Source organism: Sus scrofa, chromosome 8 (genome assembly GCF_054392235.1).
Source record: "Sus scrofa isolate SSC_HxYL_T2T_F1_AM1 chromosome 8, Sscrofa_HxYL_maternal_Yorkshire_Landrace_v2.0, whole genome shotgun sequence".
Lineage (NCBI taxonomy): Eukaryota > Metazoa > Chordata > Mammalia > Artiodactyla > Suidae > Sus > Sus scrofa.
In genome coordinates, this window is record NC_139390.1 from 77,574,981 (window position 1) to 77,594,487 (window position 19,507).

The window sequence follows — 19,507 nt, forward strand, 5'->3', positions numbered from 1 at the left end:
TTTCTGGAATACCTCGTTTAATTCTGAAATGTCTGTTCTCTCTTCTACCAATAGAACATTCATACATTTTGATGCCCTATTTTTTGCTTCCTTCATCCCTGTTCCCCAATAGCTCCAAGAATTCCAAACTTAGTCTCTAGCCAATAAGGAGCTACTCTTTCTACTCTTGCCCCTCCATGTTTTATTTCTTTCATAGTATTTATCACTGTCTAAAATAATATTTACTTGTTCATTGTCTGTCTTTCCATACACACTCTGAAATAGCTGCCCCTTAGTATCCACAGGGACTGGTTCCATGACACCCCAAGGATACCAAAATCCATGGCTGAAGATGGTACAGTATTTGCAAATAACCTATGCACATCCTCTCATATACTTTTAATCATCTTTAGATTATTTGTAATAACCAAATGCAATGTAAATGCTGTGTAAATAATTGCCAGCATGTAGCAAATTCAACTTTGCTTTTTGGAGGAACTCTCCGGAATTTTTTTTCAAAATACTTTAGATCCATGGTTTGTGGGATTCAGGGGTACAGAACCATGAATACAGACAGCCCATTTACTAGTCCCATGAGAGAAAAGACCATGTCTATTTCCTTACCACTGTATCCCCAGTGCTTAGAATAGAGACATGGCAGAAATTCAACAAATATTTGGTGACTGAATGAATAGTTCTCAGATTATGGAGTTCTTATTTGATTTTGTTTTGCTACATTGCACACAAGCCTTTCATAGCTTTTTGAAATAAACTGCATTTCCTAGGGATGGCCTCTGAAATACAACACTCTTCATCATAGCACATTTACAAGTGAAAAGATATCAGCAACACTCAAAATGCTTGACATCTATAAACTGAAATACTGTGAAAGACATTTAAATAATGTTTACAGAGACTGTATTACTATAAGCATGCTTGCTCTATTACAGGAACAAGAGCAAGATATATATATGCAAGACACTACAACCACAAACAGGGTCCTTTTAACGCCTAGACAAGAGATAGTGTGGAAATAAACCGAAACGTTCACAGGGTTGTCTGTGGGTGATAAAATTCAAGGCCACTGTTTTCCTCCCTTCTTTCTACTGTTCCATATTTTCTATCATGAATGTGTGTTTACTCTTATGATAAAAAACAAAAATAACTTTTAAGAAATTTAAGAATAACTATAATCTGCATAGAACTCTCGCCATTAAAAAAAGGAGGCATTTTTACTGATTATTACAAGATTTTAAAGCAATGGTTTACAAAATGAAAACATCCAGCCACAATTGTCATTTACATGACCAAGCTGATGAGGGGAGTTTCTCCTTATGGCAACATTCAGGCTAACAGATAAAGAATGAATAATAGGAGTTCCCTGGTGGTCTAGCAATTAAGGATCCTGCCTGCATAGTCACTGCTGTGGCTCAGGTCTGATTTCTGGCCTGGGAACTTCTGCATGCTGCAGGTGCCACACACACACAAATAATAATAATAATAACAATAATAATCTTCAACCCTTAATAAAGTACTGAATCTAAGATAATAATCATCATTGGCTGCCAACCATTATATGTCTCCTAATGGAAAAACACAACATAACCTATAAGTAGTCTTGGCAAAAATTCAACTTAAATCTGATCAAGCTTCCAGATGAAATAAAACATATTAATTTTATTTTTACTTTCTAAATTATAATTCTTTTAAATTATTTATGACAGTACTGGTATTGATATTATCCAGATTCTTTTTTTTTTTCCCCACTGTACAGCAAGGGGATCAAGTTATTCTTACATGTATACATTACAATTACATTTTTTTCCCCACCCTTTGTTCTGTTGCAACATGAGTATCTAGACAAAGTTCTCAATGCTACTCAGCAGGATCTCCTTGTAAATCTATTCTAAGTTGTATCTGCTAAGCCCAAGCTCCTGATCCCTCCCACTCCCTCCCCCTCCCATCAGGCAGCCACAAGTCTTTTCTCCAAGTCCATGATTTTCTTTTCTGAAGAGATGTTCATTTGCGCTGGATATTAGATTCCAGTTGTAAGTGATATCATATGGTATTTGTCTTTGTCTTTCTGGCTCATTTCACTCAGGATGAGATTCTCTAGTTCCATCCATGTTGCTGCAAATGGCATTATGTCGTTCTTTTTTATGGCTGAGTAGTATTCCATTGTGTATATATACCATGTCTTCCAAATCCAATCATCTGTTGATGGACATTTGGGTAGTTTCCATGTCCTGGCTATTGTGAATAGTGCTGCAATGAACATGTGGGTGCATGTGTCTCTTTTAAGTAGAGCTTTGTCCGGATATATACCCAAGAGTAGGACTGTGGGGTCATATGGAAGTTCTATATATAGATTTCTAAGGTATCTCCAAACAGTTCTCCATAGTGGCTGTACCAGTTTACATTCCCACCAGCAATGCAGGAGGGTTCCCTTTTCTCCACAACCCCTCCAGCACTTGTTATTTGTGGATTTATTAATGATGGCCATTCTGACTGGTGTGAGGTGGTATCTCATTGTAGTTTTGATTTGTCTTTCTCTTATAATCAACGATGTTGAGCATTTTTTCATATGTTTGCTGGCCATCTGTATATCTTCCTTGGAGAAATGTCTATTCAGGTCTTTTGCCCATTTTTCCATTGATTGATTGGCTTTTTTGCTGTTGGGTTGTATAAGTTGTTTATATATTCTAGAGATTAAGCCCTTGCCGGTTGCATCATTTGAAACTATTTTCTCCCATTCTGAAAGTTGTCTTTCAGATTCTGATTTAAACACACAAAGTTGATAGATATAGACACAATTGTTCATTTCTTCCTGGCTTTAGGTGTGCTAATAATATTGTGGTTACATTTTTTAAACAGTCCTCATCTTAGGAACCAAAATATGTAGGGACAACATGTTATGACCAAGATTTGCTTCAAAATAATGTGAAAGGGAAAAATGATTAACAGTATAATGTGGCCATGAGTTGATCATGCTGAATATGGGGTTCACTGTATTAGTTACTCCACTTTTGCACCTTCAACATTTTCACAACAAAAAGTTAGGGGATTAGAAGAGGCTGCGCCTGGGCTTACTGCTAAGAAGAGCGATAGTAATAAGCAGTCCCCCTTGTGAGAACTCTGAGCAGCCCCGCCTCATTACAGACTCCCCTGACTAACGCCGCATCCTCCACCTCCACCCTTCTTCTAGAGTCAAACTACTTTCAGCTTTTACTTTGGAAATTCAGGCTCAACTTAACTCTCTTATCCCAGACCCTCTGGCTAATGGACTTAACTTCATATTTCAGTTACTATTGTTGCGTAACAAATCACCCCAAAACTTGGTGAATTCAAACAACAGCAATCATGTTCTATTATCTCTCATGATTCTGTGGGTTGACTCGGTTGAGCTGGGCTGTTCTCACTCACAGACTGTCACATAGTCACAATCAGAAGGTTTCCTCAGCCCTAAATCTGGCAATCAATGCGGGCTGTTGGGATGTCAGCTGAGGCCGTCAGCCAGAATACCTACACGTGGGCTCTGCATGTGACCTGGGTTTCCTCCTAGCATGGTGATGAAGTTCCAAATGCTAGCATCCCAATCATATCCCAGGTAGCCAGTCTATCACCTTTATGACCTGGTTTAGGAAACCTCACTTCAGCCAGTCACTGGCCACACGCATTCAAGGGGAGAAAAGCAGGTGCCGTGTCTTGATGAAGAAAGTGTCAATGTCACGCTGGAAGGCGGGTGCATGGGATGATCATCTTGCTGCACCCGTCTCAGAAAATTCACTCTGCCACACTGGCTCCTCCTTGGCCCGCACATGTTTCTCTGGCTCTGACCACTTCCCATTTATCAACAAGCCAAACAGCACTTTTCCGCTTAGAACTATCATCCATCTGGCCCTACTCAGCTCACAGACTCCCCTTGGCACCAAAATTTACATCATTCCAGCACTGGTGCTGCCTGCTCCCAGACTTCTGCCTCCACTCCCTACCACTCACCATTCCTCCTCCCTCCTCCCTCGCCCATTCCTAAATATATAAGCACATCACAGCAGAGAACACTGGCCATATACTCTGAAAAATACTCTCTTTCCAAACCTGGACCACAGAATGCAAACAGGCAGATATGAAATATGGTGCTAAGAGACATGCTTGATTAAATTTTAACCGTTCAAAGACTGTGCATTTTGCTGTTGGCTTGTGTCATTATTATATAATAGGCAATAAAAGCCCTCTATGTTAGTATCCTGGGAAAGCTCTTAAAGAACTAGGTAGGAAAAAATCATTCTGCACAAAAACATTCCTGTCACCAGAAACACTGTGGCACCCTCTGCTGTCAGGAAACAAAGTTTAAGGTACTCTGGGATTAAAGTATCCTGCAGGATTCTTTAGCATCCTTGTACCATAGGCTGCCAATCACTTTATCCAGATATGAAAGCATACATCAGTGAGGGGACGAAAGTTAATAGGGCTTCATTTGGGCAACAGAGTAAAGGAAGAGAATGAAAATCGAATCCGTATGTGTAGGAGAATGGCAGTAAGAAAGGGAGAGCCAGGTAGAGACTCAGGGGACAGCAGATATCAGAGACATCATGTAATATTGCTATCTTGGTCCAAACCCTTTACCTAAGTAAAGAAATCTCCACAAATGACCCATACACAAGTTGCCCAGGGTCACACAGCAAGTAAATGGCAGAGCCAGGATCCAAACCCTAGCCATCTGTCTCGAGTCTACATCCTTAACCACTCTGCTCTACCACCAAAGAAAGAACTATGATTATTTAGGGCGGAGGGGCTGTTTCTTTAAATGTATCAAGAATTATTATTTGGTATTATTGCTCTTACCTAAAAGAAAACTGACTGCCAGGAAAATTACTCTCCCCATGCTAAGCAGCGGACGGAGGAAGTATGTAGTCGTAGTCTCCCATCCACAATAAAACGGTTCTGAGGTTTAGAAGATTCTTTCCCTTCTAAATTTAGGAACAATTCTGTTCTTCTGAGAAATCAAAATGTATTACAATGACTGCACAAGTTATGTCCCTTATCACAACCTCACTAAAATCCATCAGTTGCTTTTACAAAGAGAATGGATACCCCCTATGACAAGTTCAAGGCCTACACAACCGGACTGATTCATCCACCAACCAATGAATCGGCTGAGCAGAGTCACTCAGAAGGTTCCAGATTTGAAGACTAGTTCACTTGTCAAGTGAAACCTGCATGGGGGAAAGGAAGGGAAAAACCTTTCCCTGGAAAAGACAGAGCTCCCATTCCTACCCTCCTCCGGGGAAAAATGAGTCCAACAGGTCTGGGGCAAGGTGGGAGGGAGGTCAAGGAGTCACAGAGCTCTGGGCTGAGGGCTGAAGGGAACAGGACCACATTCCTGTGCGAGAAGAACCTCATGTCTACGAGGCCTTCTAGGCACAGCAAGGAGCAAGGCCCAATCCACTTGAGGCCATTTGTCCCTTGGCCGACTCCCAAGCCCTCCTCAGCCAGCACCCATGATGTTAAGGCCTGGACTCATTTCCAGTCATGGGAGACTTGGGGACACTGGTACAGGTCACTGGGAGCACACTAGAGATCACCTCAATGCTGCAGCAGGGCGGGTGTGAGGCTTGATGTCTACCCAAGGCCAAATACATAGACACTATTCTTATTGCTTTACACTTTATCTTATTCAAGCCTCACCACACAAGCCCTATGAGGCCATCACTACTGACCCTCTTTCACAAAGAATAACAGGAAGTTAAGACTGACTCAGGTAACATGTTAAATCAACTGAATATGAATTTCTCTCTGCTTTCAAAGTCCAAGCCATTTCTGGAATTCCTGTCATGGCTCAGCGGAAATGAATCCGACCAGGAACCATGAAATTGTGGGTTCGATCCCTGGCCTTGCTCAGTGGGTTAAGGATCTGGCGTTTCCATGAGCTGTGGTGTAGGTCACAGACATAGCTCAGATCCTGCGTTGCTGTGGCTCTGGCGTAGGCCGGCGGCTACAGCTCCGATTAGACCCCTAGACTGGGAACCTCTATGTGCCACAGGAGCTGCCCTAGAAAAAAAAAGGCAAAAAGACAAAAAAACAAAAAAAACAAAAAAACAAAAACAAATTCCAAGCCATTTCTATTATACACTGCTCATGCAATATACAAGTCATGACACGGGCAACTCTAGACTTCTTTCTGGCCCCTCCCTCAAAACTTTAGGCTAGCCTGAGAGCCCAAATATTTGGATATACAAGTACACCTGGAACGCAATGCCCAGCTATGGTGTTGGGAAACACAGCTTAGAGAAGATACTGCTTCTGTTTACTCCTCCATGTTTCCCATCCTTCTCACATATTCCTCATGCCTCCCTTCTCCCGATTCAGATCCTCTCTAGATCTGTAGTCTTGGGTACATGTTTGTCAAATAGGACAACCCTATATATTCCTGCCTCCAAGGTGTGTGCATTACACGGAGCCTCTGAGAGATAATGGTGCAGAAAATAATAAGAAGCTTCCTTTGAAGGTCTTCAAAGAAAGCTCGGACAATTAAATTGAAGTTTGCTGGTCTTCTGATGATCAAGCAAAATCAGAGTGGACTGAACTACATGGTCTTTCAGTTCTAAAGCAAAAGGTCAAAGGAGATAAATTCTAAAACTGCTCTTTGCCTACAATATCAATATGCTTTGATTTAAAAAAAAAAAAAAAAAAAAAAGGTGTAGACTTACTTGAGCCAGCACTGCCTCACTCTCAAGATGACAGTGGAAGGCAGGTCTTGCCTGGTGTCACAGCTCATCACCCCTGGCGGTCAGGCCAATTTTAGAGTCTCTATCAGGAAAAGATTATTTATCTTATCCTCTCCAAGTTCCATTGGCCCACAGGGTGTGGTCAGATTGAGATCACCTTCCATCCAATGGATACCAGGACAATGAGGCTGTTTCAGGGTCTCTGGAACAGGAATTTTTCCATATTCTTTCCTCATGTCATCAATTCTGACCCCTTTAAAAGTACTAGGAAAGTCTCCATCCTTCTTTCCATGGCTTCCCCATTCATCCCACCCCATCAGAGGGACTTACCTGATAATGGTTGGATTTGGGAGTCACTGCACATGAGTGGTGAGATTTGGGAAAAAGCCATTGTCCATGGGTGGCTAAGCCCTTGCTTGGCTCTGGCCTTGCCCTCAGCAACTGCAGTGTTTAGGTCTCACTGGTCCCTTCTCCAGGGCAGAGACTCCCCTGTATGGACAAATTCAACTTAGAACAGGGAAGACAAAACTCAACGTGGCCTTGGTTCCAAACCTCAATCTCCTTTCCAGCTTTAGCAGCAATATCTGACTCCCATATTTACTTCTCAATTGATTCAGAACTCCGGAGGAATGTAACTCTCTAAAACTTTGAGAGAAGGCCTAGATCATATTAAGTTCAGTATCAAGCACTGTACAATTGGCTCTAAAGGAAATTAGAATTCAGCAAGAAGATTAACGTGCAAACAATCTAATAAGCAAGGCAGACTGGAACAATCAGAGATTTCAAGTAAATGCTACGGTGATGCCAAGTGGGAGGTGGGGAGAAGGGGGTGATGGACAACGTGTCAGGGCCAGCATGGATGGGTTTCCAAAACAATCTCTTCACTTTGTGACCAGACCCAAGGAGATGCAGAACTGTCCTTTCCTTTCAAGGTTCTCCAGGCTCAGACAGGTTCAGCCCCTCAGAGTCTCCACATCCTTGTAAGAGGATGAGGAGCAATGGCTGAAATTACCTCTGAAGAGCAGCCTCTAAAAAAGCCAAGGGAATGCTTACCATACTTAGCTCATTCTGAATTATGACTCCAGAAAAATAGAATATGCAAGACGAGGAAAAGGGCAAGGAGTGAAAATGAGAATAGTTGAAAACAGGTGGAAGATTAAGGAAAGTTTTTACTCCAATTTTGATTATCATGTTGTTTGCCTCGAGAGAAAAAAAAAAAAATAGTGCCATCATTCTGATGCTTTGATAGTGATCAGAAGTTTACAAGTGTAGACGCGTGGCAGGCCTAAGCAACAAAACATGGACAAAGACAATCCTTTATGCACTGGGAATGGCAGGTGTTACACCAGGGACCCTGTGTATCACCCTCAGAGTGGGCTTTGCCTGCTGATAGCCATGGGAATTTAAGATAAACTGCCTATTCTAAAATAGAGAACACCTTAAGTCACAGACTTACAAACCTCCCAAAGACTGTATTTTTATGGTCCTTATGTGGCAGAACTAAGCAAAAAGCTGTCCTGAAGAAGCTGTTTCTAAAGAGTTCATGACTTACTGGGCCACTTGGATACTGTCAGAAATCAGCAGAAGCCCTCCTGTCACACTACTAGCCACACACTCACCTCTCCTATGCCAAGAACAACTTGAGGTCGTTTACTGTCTTTTTTAAAATAACCCAGCTCCAGAGATTGTACCTGGCACATAATCGGCACAAAATAAATGCTTGTTAAATGGGATAAATGAATAGATGAACCTATTAACCAGATTCCAGCATGACTTGATTCCTACCTCCTAGGTTGAGAGATTTAATACCATCATGTTTCAATCAATATATTCTAGTACTAAACACTTCTGGGGGTCTTTCCAAGGAATTTCTGTACATACAAACACACTTCTATCAAATTCTTATATACAGTTAACACTTAGCTGTTTCTTTTTTTTAATTTCACTAGAAATTCAACAAATTCTTATAAGCAAGGTGTTTGAAAAGATGTAAAGATGCGTCACTGACTTTATAAAGTAACAGGCTATTTTTCTCACCCCCAACCCCGGGGGTCGGTGCGCTCACTGCCTCAGTCTACCCTGCTCACCTTCGCCTCCCTTTGTCCCCCACAAGGTAACTGCTAGAGGGCTGTCGGTAACCTCGGGTGTACTCCCACCCCAGCTTGGTCCATGGAATGCTTTAATGCTTACTTTTCACATACAATGTACAAATGAGGGGAAAAGGACAAACCGGACGATAATAAAGGAAATGCTAAGTCCTTTTAAGACTTGTACAAAGTGCTGTAGCTCAGAAGAGGGAGAAGTTAACAAACAGGTTTGGGTGTTAACTGGCATTCATGGAGAAGGTAAACTTTGAGCTGGACCAGGAAGAAGAGGCAGGCCTTTGACAACTTTATTTCTCTGAGAATGATCATTCCTGAGGGACCATGTGTGCAAAGGCCAACAGCATAATTTCAAAGGAGGTGTTTTAAAGAAATAATATGTAAATAAACAATGAAAAATAAAACTGAAAAGATAAAATTGGAACAGTATTGTAAAGACTTCAGTGCAAGGAATCTGGGCTTAATTGAATACACAGCAGGGAACGTGTACATTATTTTGACCAAACCTGTAACAAGTCTAAGCTTAGGAAGTGTAATAACAAATTAAAAAAGCAGACCTGCCGAAGGTGGCATATAATCCAAAAGATTAAAGACAAGCACTATGGGAAAAAGCCACTTGAAGATGACAGTAAGAAAGAAGTCCACTTAGTAAGAAATTCAGTGAAATAATGCAAACAGCAAAAACTATAAAAGAACTCCAGCAGAGATGATTATTTAAAGAAGTGGCATAGACTCTGAACATCTATTTCAAGTTAATTCATTTCAAATTAATCCATTCACTACTCAACACCTATTAAGTGTCAAGTACTTACAAGAGATGATGTTGGCTACTTACTGCTCACATTCATTTTGACACATGACTAAAAATTTTTTAATTAAAATTAAATACGTATACAATATAAAAATAGGCTTTAGTGAGAAAAAAAAAGATTGAGCTTAAAACTAAAATTTATGATGCCATAAACATACTACTACCTCAAAGATGAGCTAAAAGATCATAGAGAGCTCTATATACTGGTTAAGAAGAATTGAGAAATCACAAAAGACAAAAAGAAATTGGTGTTTAATAAATACCTGCCAATAGATATGTAAACATTTCAGCTCCTAATCGAAATAAGCTAAGCTGGATACTGGGACACCACTGTAAAAAATTCAGGATCGGAGTTCCCATTGTGGCTCAGTGGTTAACAAATCCAACTAGGAACCATGAGGTTGAGGGTTCGATCCCTGGCCTCGATCAGTGGGTTAAGGACCCAGTGTTGCCATGAGCTCTGGTGTTAAGTCGCAGACTCGGCTCGGATCCCGTGTTGCTGTGGCTGTGGTGTAGGCTGGCAGCTACCAGCTCATATTGGACCCCTAGCCTGGGAACCTCCATGTGCTGTGGCAAGCGGCCCTAGAAAAGGCAAAAAGACAAAAAAAAAAAATTCAGGATCATCAAACATTTCTCTGTACCATATTCCTGAATTGAGGTATAATTCCATCTTGAGTCTCCAAAAAAAAGGTTACTCATCCATATCTAAATTCAAGCATGAGGGAAGAAAGAATCTACCCCATTTATAACAAAGACAACCACTGCATGCATAAAGAAAAACAAGGAAAAGCCAATCACGCAGGACGAACACCAGAATGTAACACCATGAGGGCAGGGACTTCCGTCTATATTGTTCACTACAGCATCTAGAACCATACTCAGAACATAACGGTTGCTCACTAACTACTTGCTAACTGAATGAATAAACTACTTCTGGAAAAAAATCATTTCAGATAAGCAAAACAGAACTATTTTCAATGCAGATGGTTTCCTTTAGGCTAAGAAGAGTTCTACTATTTTAACTTTTCTCAATTACTCTTAGGGAATACCTCAAAACAAAGAAAAGAGGATTTCTTTTACATTTTAAGACTATATTGCTCTGAGCCAAAAAATAGATAACCTTAGAAAAAAATTTCTATAAAATTGTTTCCATATAATTTTATTAGCAGTTATTACATCAAAATTCACATTTACAGGACTGTCTTAGAAAATTCTAAAGTATATGTAATTAGATTTTAACAGTAAGATAGAACACATTCTCATTATAGTGCAGCCCTTAAGAAGTCAAGAATAATACTGAGAATTAAGTACAGTTCTATCAAGAACTAGAAATGAATTCTGTGTGCATAGTGTCACTTAAAGCAAAGGTCCATAGAAGTATAATACATTTATGAATGCAAATTTCAGTGGCAAACATCATTGACTTCCAAACAACTAACACCAAAGCAATTTCCAATCAAAACACAAGCATGGTGGCTTTCTCTTCTATAAAGAGACCCTGAATCCTTAAGTCTTGTAATATGATTTTATGCTGTGACACTAGTACAAAACACATCAGCTCTACTGCATAGATTGACGCATTGACAAAAAGATAGCCTTTTTCTGTATCAGAAAATGCTGAGTTTTCCAGTGAAGCACAGGCTGCTCACTGCTGATCTAATGAAATTCTACATCCTCCAGCCTGAGCAGTATTGTACGATTCACAAATGTTACATTTCATGCCTAATATATGGAACTGGACTGTAGATCTTCCATTGCAATCATTGCAGAGAATCTGAAAAGAGATGAATTCAAATTATGTATATTAAACCTTATAGATAGGAATTCCCATCGTGGCTCAGCGATTAGCGAACCCGACTAGCATTCATGAGGACATGGGTTCAATCCCTGGCCTCACTCAGTGGGTTAAGGATCCGGCGTTGCTGTGAGCTGTGGTGTAGGTCACAGACCCAGCTCAGATCTCGAGTTGCCGTGGCTATGTTGCAGGCCGGCGGCTACAGCTCTGATTGGACTCTTAGCCTGAGAACCTCCATATGCCACAGGTGCATAAAGACAAAAGACAAAAAGACAAAAGGACCAAAAAAAATAAAATAAACTTGAAACCTTATAGATAGAAGTGGCACTGTCTGCTCAAAAAAACCATACTGAAGATGTGAAAACATACATATATAAAACTAAACATTTCCATAAACAGAAATATCTGCTCACTGAACCTTTTTATTTGTTCACTGAAACCTTTTATTTGTTCACTGAAAACTCTAAGAAGCTATTAAGGTAGCTCTGAATTTAGAAAATGTAAACGTGGATTTGAGCCAAGAAGTCTTATTTTAAAATAGTTCCCAAGTAGTAAAAACAGTACTAGTACGAAAATTAACAAAAGCACAATCAGATCAACACCTATACTAACTCAAAATAACACACAACTTCATTATTTTCATTGACACCTAGAAAATAATCTTAGTAGGAGTTCTCATTGTGGCTCAGCAGAAACTAATCCAACCAGTATCCATGAGAACGTGGGTTCAATCCCTGGCCCTACTCAGTGGATTAAGGATCTGGCATGGTTATGACCTGTGGTGTAGGTCACAGATGCAGCTCAGATCCTAGGTTGCTGGGGCTGTGGCATGTAGGCCGGTAGCTACAGCTCCGGTTTGAACCCAAACCTGGAACTTCCATATGCCAAGGATGCAGCCCTTCAAAAAACCAAAAAAAAAAAAAAAAAATATATATATATATATATATCTTAGCTAATAAAATAATTTTTTACATACTCATAATAGTTTTGCTTATTTTTTAATATACTAAGTTCCTAGTCTTCCATGCCTTAGGAATGAATTAAAGTCCAAATAGTTTCTAAAGTTGCACAAAGAAAAGTTTTGGGATCGTCCCTAAAATAAGATGCCACTTAGGAATTAATCTCTTCTAGTACTGAGATGCTGAAAAATAAAAAAGGTGTTAACCTGAAAACAAGTTAATACAGTACTATGTGAAAAAAGCATTAGCTTTAGAATAATCACACCATAATAAGTAGAAAATATCCACATTTTCTCTAAATTATAATTTGGAAAATAACTCCTTTAAGAATATGATCTAAATGTAGAAAATAGATTAGTCGTTGCCTAGAGCTAGGTGATTAAGGAATGATGACTGCTAATGAATACAGGGTTTCCTTCTGATGAAAATATTCTAAAATTGATGGTGGATGTGTTTGCACAATGCTGAGAATATACTAGAAAGCACTGAACTGCATACTTAATATGGAAGTTTTATGGTGTATGAATTATATCTCAATAAAGCTGTTATTTTAAAAAATGATCTAAACAGAACACAGTACACTACAGCATCTAATAAAACATCACATGACTATCAGTATTACAAAAGCTATCTTTCATTGACCTTACTAATAATTATCCACATGAATTATGAAGTGCTCCAGCATAAATAAAAGTATTTCTTATTTGGCTTTGTTAAGTGGTTTTTTCATCTTTTTATATAGAGGTATCTGAATTAAGGATGTTTTGAAAATTCCTATGTCCAAAAATTATTTAAGTACCAGAAAGCTATCTACTTTGCGATTCCAATCTGTCATTTGATATAATATGTTGAGACTTAGACAGCAGCAATCTCAATTAATGGAGAAAAGATGATCATTCTCCATAAGGCAAAAGCACAGAAATACTTCTTTTGTTTTAGGTTGTAGGCTAAGACCAAATTTTAAAAGAATTAGAATAAAATGGGTAATAAACAGTAAAAACCAAAATGTAACCTTCAAAAAAAAAATCAGCAAACATATTTGCATGAAATAAAATTTAAACTAATTAAAACTGAGCATATTAATTATACAATTAAAATAAAACAGACCAATAAACTACCTCTACTCAGTTACATCACTGACTGCCTCTGTAAGTAATATATAAATAATCCAGAATAAAGTTTCTGCCTGCCATCTAGTGTTGGAGAGAATTACACAAAGGTATTCTTAGATTCCGCCCACACCCTGGTCTTTTGAGTTAGGAGTAACTAAAAGAAGATTATTTTGTCCTTCCCATTAATCATCACATTGGCATCTATGTCAGAACAATTTTTTATACAGGTTTAAGAGAAACAGCAAAAACGAACATCAACAAAGAATCTGCAAAGTTTTTTAAGCATGGATCCTACTCACATCCACAGTCATGTTCTGATACTCTGATGGCATAGGAGTCTGTGCTACCTCATCATCCAGCTGTCTCCAGTACCTAGTCATATCTAAAGCAGAGTGCATACATAATGGACATCTGTAGCCTCTAGAAGAGACAGAAGAGTTATTTTCCAAACATTATACAAGGTGTCTATAAACTCAAGCATAATTGGCACATAAACCAAGACAGGGCATACAGTCTACACTGCCAAGATAAACTTACGAACCCGCAAATTCTTAAGGATTAAAGTTTTCAATTAAATCCTGTTATCAAAGGTACTTTTTAAACCTACTTCTTTTTTCTCAGTTCTCTAACATAGAAAGGAATTACGCCATATTCTTTGTAGAATATACTCAATATATTTTAAAAACCAATTAAGCTGCTTTTTACCTAAACAGCCTTAATCTCTTAATATATCCAAGCAAAGAAGAGATAGTATTCCTTAAAACTTATTCAGATGATATTATTTCCTTTCTAAAACTTCTGAAAAATGTTCCATTCTATCTGTTAAATTAAAATCTCTGCTCATCAGTATTCAGGACGGAAGGAGTTATGACGGTCTCCTCTGCCCTAACTTTTTGCACCCGCTTTTATCACCCTTTCCCCGCAATAAAGTCAATATGAGATAAATTGTTACCAGCCTTTTTTGCAGGTCTTTATACTGAGCCCATACAACAACTTAGAATTTTGAGCAACATGCCTCAGTATTTTTATTTTCTTACAACACTATGACTGCCTCTGGCAGAGAAACTGAGTTTTCCACTAAGTACAGTCAGAAAATGAGAGGTATCTGTCTCCAGTTGTGCGATGAGATAAGCATACCGGAAACACAGGAACAAAGGCATAGTCCCACGTCACCTAACGTGCTCCACCGATTTAACACAACCTGACCCATCTCAAGGGAAGTCTCTGCCATACCCTATATAAGTAACTGCAAAGTCTGCCCAGTTCCCCCTCCTTTCAAAAAAAGAAAAAACAGACATCTTACAATTACAATTTTTTAAAATCCCATCAAACACTCACTCTTTCAACATTTCTTCATAACATGTTCTGAAAGAAAACACAACATTATTTTAGTAAAGCAAAAAGTACCTACACTATTTTCAAATGTTTTGAGGAAAAAAACCAGTTACCTTACCTATGTAAAAGATGTCCACATGGCAAGACGTGAGCAACAATACGGGATGTATGAATGTCCTGTAAAAGGAAATAAATGCTAGTGCTTACTTACACGAAGACAATATAAATAATCAGTACTTTCAATCCAAGACAGAATGTTCCAAAGCTAAAAACATTTTAAACTCACCTCCAAACATATTGGACAATTCTGCCGGGAAACATTTTCAATACACTGTTTAAAAGCAAAACTAAAATTACCAAAAGCTTAATAGTATTAATTATAAAAAAACTAACAAATGAAACAATACCAGCTTACTAAAGGTAATAAGTAACATTAATACACGTTTCCTGTATGTCAGACAAGAACTGAACAGTTAACTCTCACAACTATTTCAGGCTGTGTACATTACCTGAGACAATGAAATTGCTTAATGTGTCTTAATTATTCAAATTATCTTCATTTTACAAATAACAAAATAACAGTTCACATTACAGAAATTTTAACACATGTCATATGCCAGGTTCATTACCTGTATTAACCCAATTAATCCCCACAACTCTAAATGAAACAGGTACAATTATTACTCCATTTTATAGATGAGGTATTTGAGGCCTAGAAACGCTAAATAACCTTCCAAAATTACATACTAGCAAGAGATGGAAATATATTTGAGCTCCAACAGGAGACCTCCAGGGCCTGAGATCTTAACTTGACAAGATAGTGTCATCTGTGAAGAGGTAAGAGAAGGCACCAAGCCGTAGATGATGCCCAGGTTTTTTTAAGTAAGCACTTGAGTAGTTGACAGGACCATTTACAAACACAGACAATACAAAATAACTAAGAAACAAAACTACAAGAGAAAATAGGTATATAATTTTTCTAAAGACAACAGAGCACATCTTGCCATCACCCCAAACTAAAGCCAGTAAAACTAACCTTAATTTTTTATCTCCTACAAATTCACAATCTATTAATCAAGTACTTTAAGCCAGGGTTAAAATCCTTGGGAGTCTTTATTCAGCCTCATTCTTTCTCCCTTACACCTTGTCAGCATATCTCATATGTTTATTATTCACCTCAATTTCTCTTACCACTCTAGTATTTTAGGCCAGTTATTACCTACTATATAGTATTCTAAACCCCTCATCAGTCTCTTCAGTCTCTAAATTCTTGGACAGAATCAGCACTGTAAATGAGTTATTAGATTTTTTTCTAAGTAATGAAAAATAATGTTTAAAAGGCCTAGAATCATGATATAATTGCTGCATCCAAATTAAAAAATATTTCAGATTATGAAAGAAATACTAAATTTTCTAGGAATGCTAACAAAAGGTTACACTTTATATCATACATTATAAAGCTATTCTTAAAACCAGTACCAATAATAAGAATCCATGAGCCAATTTAGAACTTGTCTACATTATACTAATAAAAATGTAAGTACTCTTATATAGAGAAAAGGAATTATAGATTAGATGTTCTGACACGTAAGCTTTAGAACATCTACTTCTTAGTATTGCTTAAAAATAAAAAGCGACATGAACGACTTGGTAATATCTGAAAATCAGCATGTTCCTAAACAAATTAGGATTTAAGGTATTTTCAAAAACACTGTAATAGTTTTTAAATCATGAGAACTGAATTATATACCTTGTGCTTTCCTTGGAGATTCATTGCTAGGCATAAGTTACATTTCAAACAGTGGAAAAAATCTTCCTTTGGACCAATCCTAAAAAAAAAAAAAATATGAAAAACAAAAGTTCAGATTCATTCTTACTATAGTAATCATTTGTTCATTATATATAAGCTTAATTTCACTATAAAGTTCAAACCACACTGAAGATGAAGTAATAAATCCCTACCTCCTCAACCTCACTCCCCAAATGTAAACACTCTAAGGAGAATGATTATCTACCCTTCCATGTCTTTTTCTCTACAAATATACACATAGACACAATTTGGGTTTTATTTTTTACATAGATGGATTCTATATATATTGCTTGGCAACTTTTTTTTCAGTTAACAGTACTTCCTCAAGAGTATTCTATGTGTGAATATATAGAACCACTTCATTCCTCTTCATAGTTACACAGGATTACATGATAGGAACATACTGTAAATTTTAATACTTTTATTGACATGATTTACTATCTTTAGTTAATACAATGACATAATAAATACCTATATATAGACATCACAACCTACATGGTGATTTTTTATAAGATTCCTAAAAGTGAAACTATGGGGTAAGAGGGCATTGCATCAGCAGTTCTGATACCGCCAAACTGACTTGCAAAGATGGTACCAATTTATACTCCCACGAACAGTGTGTGATGGTACCTCTGTTCCCCACACTCCTGCCAACACTGGTTACTTACATGACAAATGAAAAATGGCACTTTAATTTGCATTTCTCAAATGATGAGACAGGAAGCGTATTTTCATGTTTATGAACCATTTGGATTTCTCCTGTGGATTGTCTGTTCATGTGCTCGGTTCATTTTTCCACTTGGGTATTTGCCTTTAATCAGCTTTTTTTTTTTAACTGAAGTTGATAGTTGATTTACAATATTATATTAGTTTCAAGTGTATGGCATAGTGATTCAATATTTTTATATACTCCATTTAAAGTTACTAGAAAATAATGTCTATATTTCCCTATGCTGTACAATATATCCTTGCTGCTTACCTATTATATGTATCAGTTTGTATCTCTTAATCCTTTACTCCTATATCTTGTCCCTTCCCCAACCCCCCACTGGTATGCACTACTTTGTTTTGTATATCTCTGAATCTGTTCCTGTTTTGTTACAAACATTCATTTGTTTTATTTCTTAGATTCCACACATAAGTGATAATATACAGCATCTGTCTTTCTCTGACTTCTTTCACTAAGCATAATACTATTCGGGTCTACCTACAGCATTGCAAATGGCAGAATTTGATTCTTTTCTATGGTTGGATAATATTCCATTGTGTTTATGTGTATGCCTGTGTTTGTGTCTGTGTGTGTGTTGTGTACATACTATATCTTCCTTATCCATTCATCTATTGGTCAACACTTAAGAGTGCTTCCATATCTAGGCTACTGTTATGAACTAGGATGCATGTACTTTTTCTAATCAGTATTTTCAATTCTTTCAGATTATGTTCCCAAGAGTGGAATTGCGTATGGTATCATATGGCAGTTCTACTTTTAGTTTTTTGAGGAAACGAATTTAAAAGAGCTCTGTACGTATTCTGAATATTAATCTTTTTCACCTGTATATGTTATAATTACTTTTCTGGTACGCCATTGGTTTTTTTTTTTTTGGTCTTTTTGCCTTTTCTAGGTCCGCTCCCGCGGCACATGGAGGTTTCCAGGCTAGGGGTCGAATCGGAGCTGTAGTCACCGGCCTACACCAGAGCCCTAGCAACACAGGATCCGAGCTGCGTCTGCAACCTACACCACAGCTCAAGGCAACACCAGATCCTTAACCCATGGGGCAAGGCCAGGGAAGAACTCTCATGGTTCTTAGTTGGATTCGTTAACGACTGCACCACAACGGGAACTCCACCCGCCACCTTTTTTTCTCTTTTGTCATGTAGCCATTTCAATTCCCATGTAATAAAAAGCTGCTGATATTTTCCTTTATGGCTTATGCTTCTGTCTGTTTTGCAAAGACTTTTGAAACCTATGGGTCATATTCTCCAATACTTGTAATACCATGACTCATAATTTTTATATTTTTCTTTCATTCATCTGAAACATTATGTATGGTAAAAGTGAGATTGCTAGTTGTTACCCAATTTTTTTATCCTCCTCTTGTACAACAGAACATTTAGCTAGGCACAGGGCTATCCTGAATAAAACTATTTTCTAACTTCTCTGGAGGTTGTGAACAGAAGAGACAAATGAAAATTCTGTCTTATGCCCTTAGGAGAAAAGAGTGTACCTTCCCTTCACCATTTCCCCCTTTCCACTCACCCGGAATAGGAGCTCTTTTAAACTATGTAGACAAGAAAATATCTTATGGATGGAAAGAGAAAAAAATAAGAAGAACCTGGACTCCTATTTAACAAACTACATGGTTCAGACTTTTCCAGGAGAAAAGTGACCTTTTTGAGTCACTTGTTATTTTGGACTTTTGTCACAACATGCTAAAACCATACTCTAATGAATGCAAAGAGTTTAGTAATCAATTTTTTGTTTCCCCGATGGGTAATCAATTATCCTAATATCCTTTCCCCTGCTCCAAAATGCCACTTCTGCTATAAAATCGTATGTGTAAATATGACACACAACAGTTTTTCCCTTTATCTGTCTATTCCTGTGCAAAGGACGCCATTTGAAGTACTCTAAATTTACTTTGTTTTGATTATGCAATTAAGCAACTCCCCCCCCCCTTGTTGCTCTTCCTTTTCAAAATCTGCTTGGTTATTGTGACTTTTCTCTTCCAGATGAAATTCAGAATTAGTCTGTCAAATTCCACAGGTAAAAGCCTGCAGGGAGGCTCCAATACTGCCCAAGACAGAATAACAGACAAGAGACTAGGTCTACCTGCCTTTCATATATCTACCTATATGAAACAGGTTTCAATGAACAT

General features: G+C 38.0%; 1 protein-coding gene across 12 annotated transcripts in view; it reads right to left on the bottom strand.

The window, feature by feature from the left end:
- Positions 1-19,507, bottom strand: part of RCHY1 (ring finger and CHY zinc finger domain containing 1) — a 112,061-nt gene that overhangs the window by 83,607 nt on the left and 8,947 nt on the right. For 5 of the 12 annotated variants that reach the window (XM_084970621.1, XM_021100265.2, XM_084970620.1 and 2 more), the window contains 6 exons: positions 16,572-16,650; positions 15,108-15,152; positions 14,940-14,998; positions 14,825-14,851; positions 13,786-13,906; positions 10,764-11,394 (listed from right to left, as the gene is read on the bottom strand). In XM_084970621.1, the coding sequence (XP_084826747.1) occupies positions 11,266-11,394; positions 13,786-13,906; positions 14,825-14,851; positions 14,940-14,998; positions 15,108-15,152; positions 16,572-16,595 (405 nt within the window). In that variant the 5' untranslated portion in view covers positions 16,596-16,650 and the 3' untranslated portion in view covers positions 10,764-11,265. 12 annotated transcript variants of the gene reach the window in all.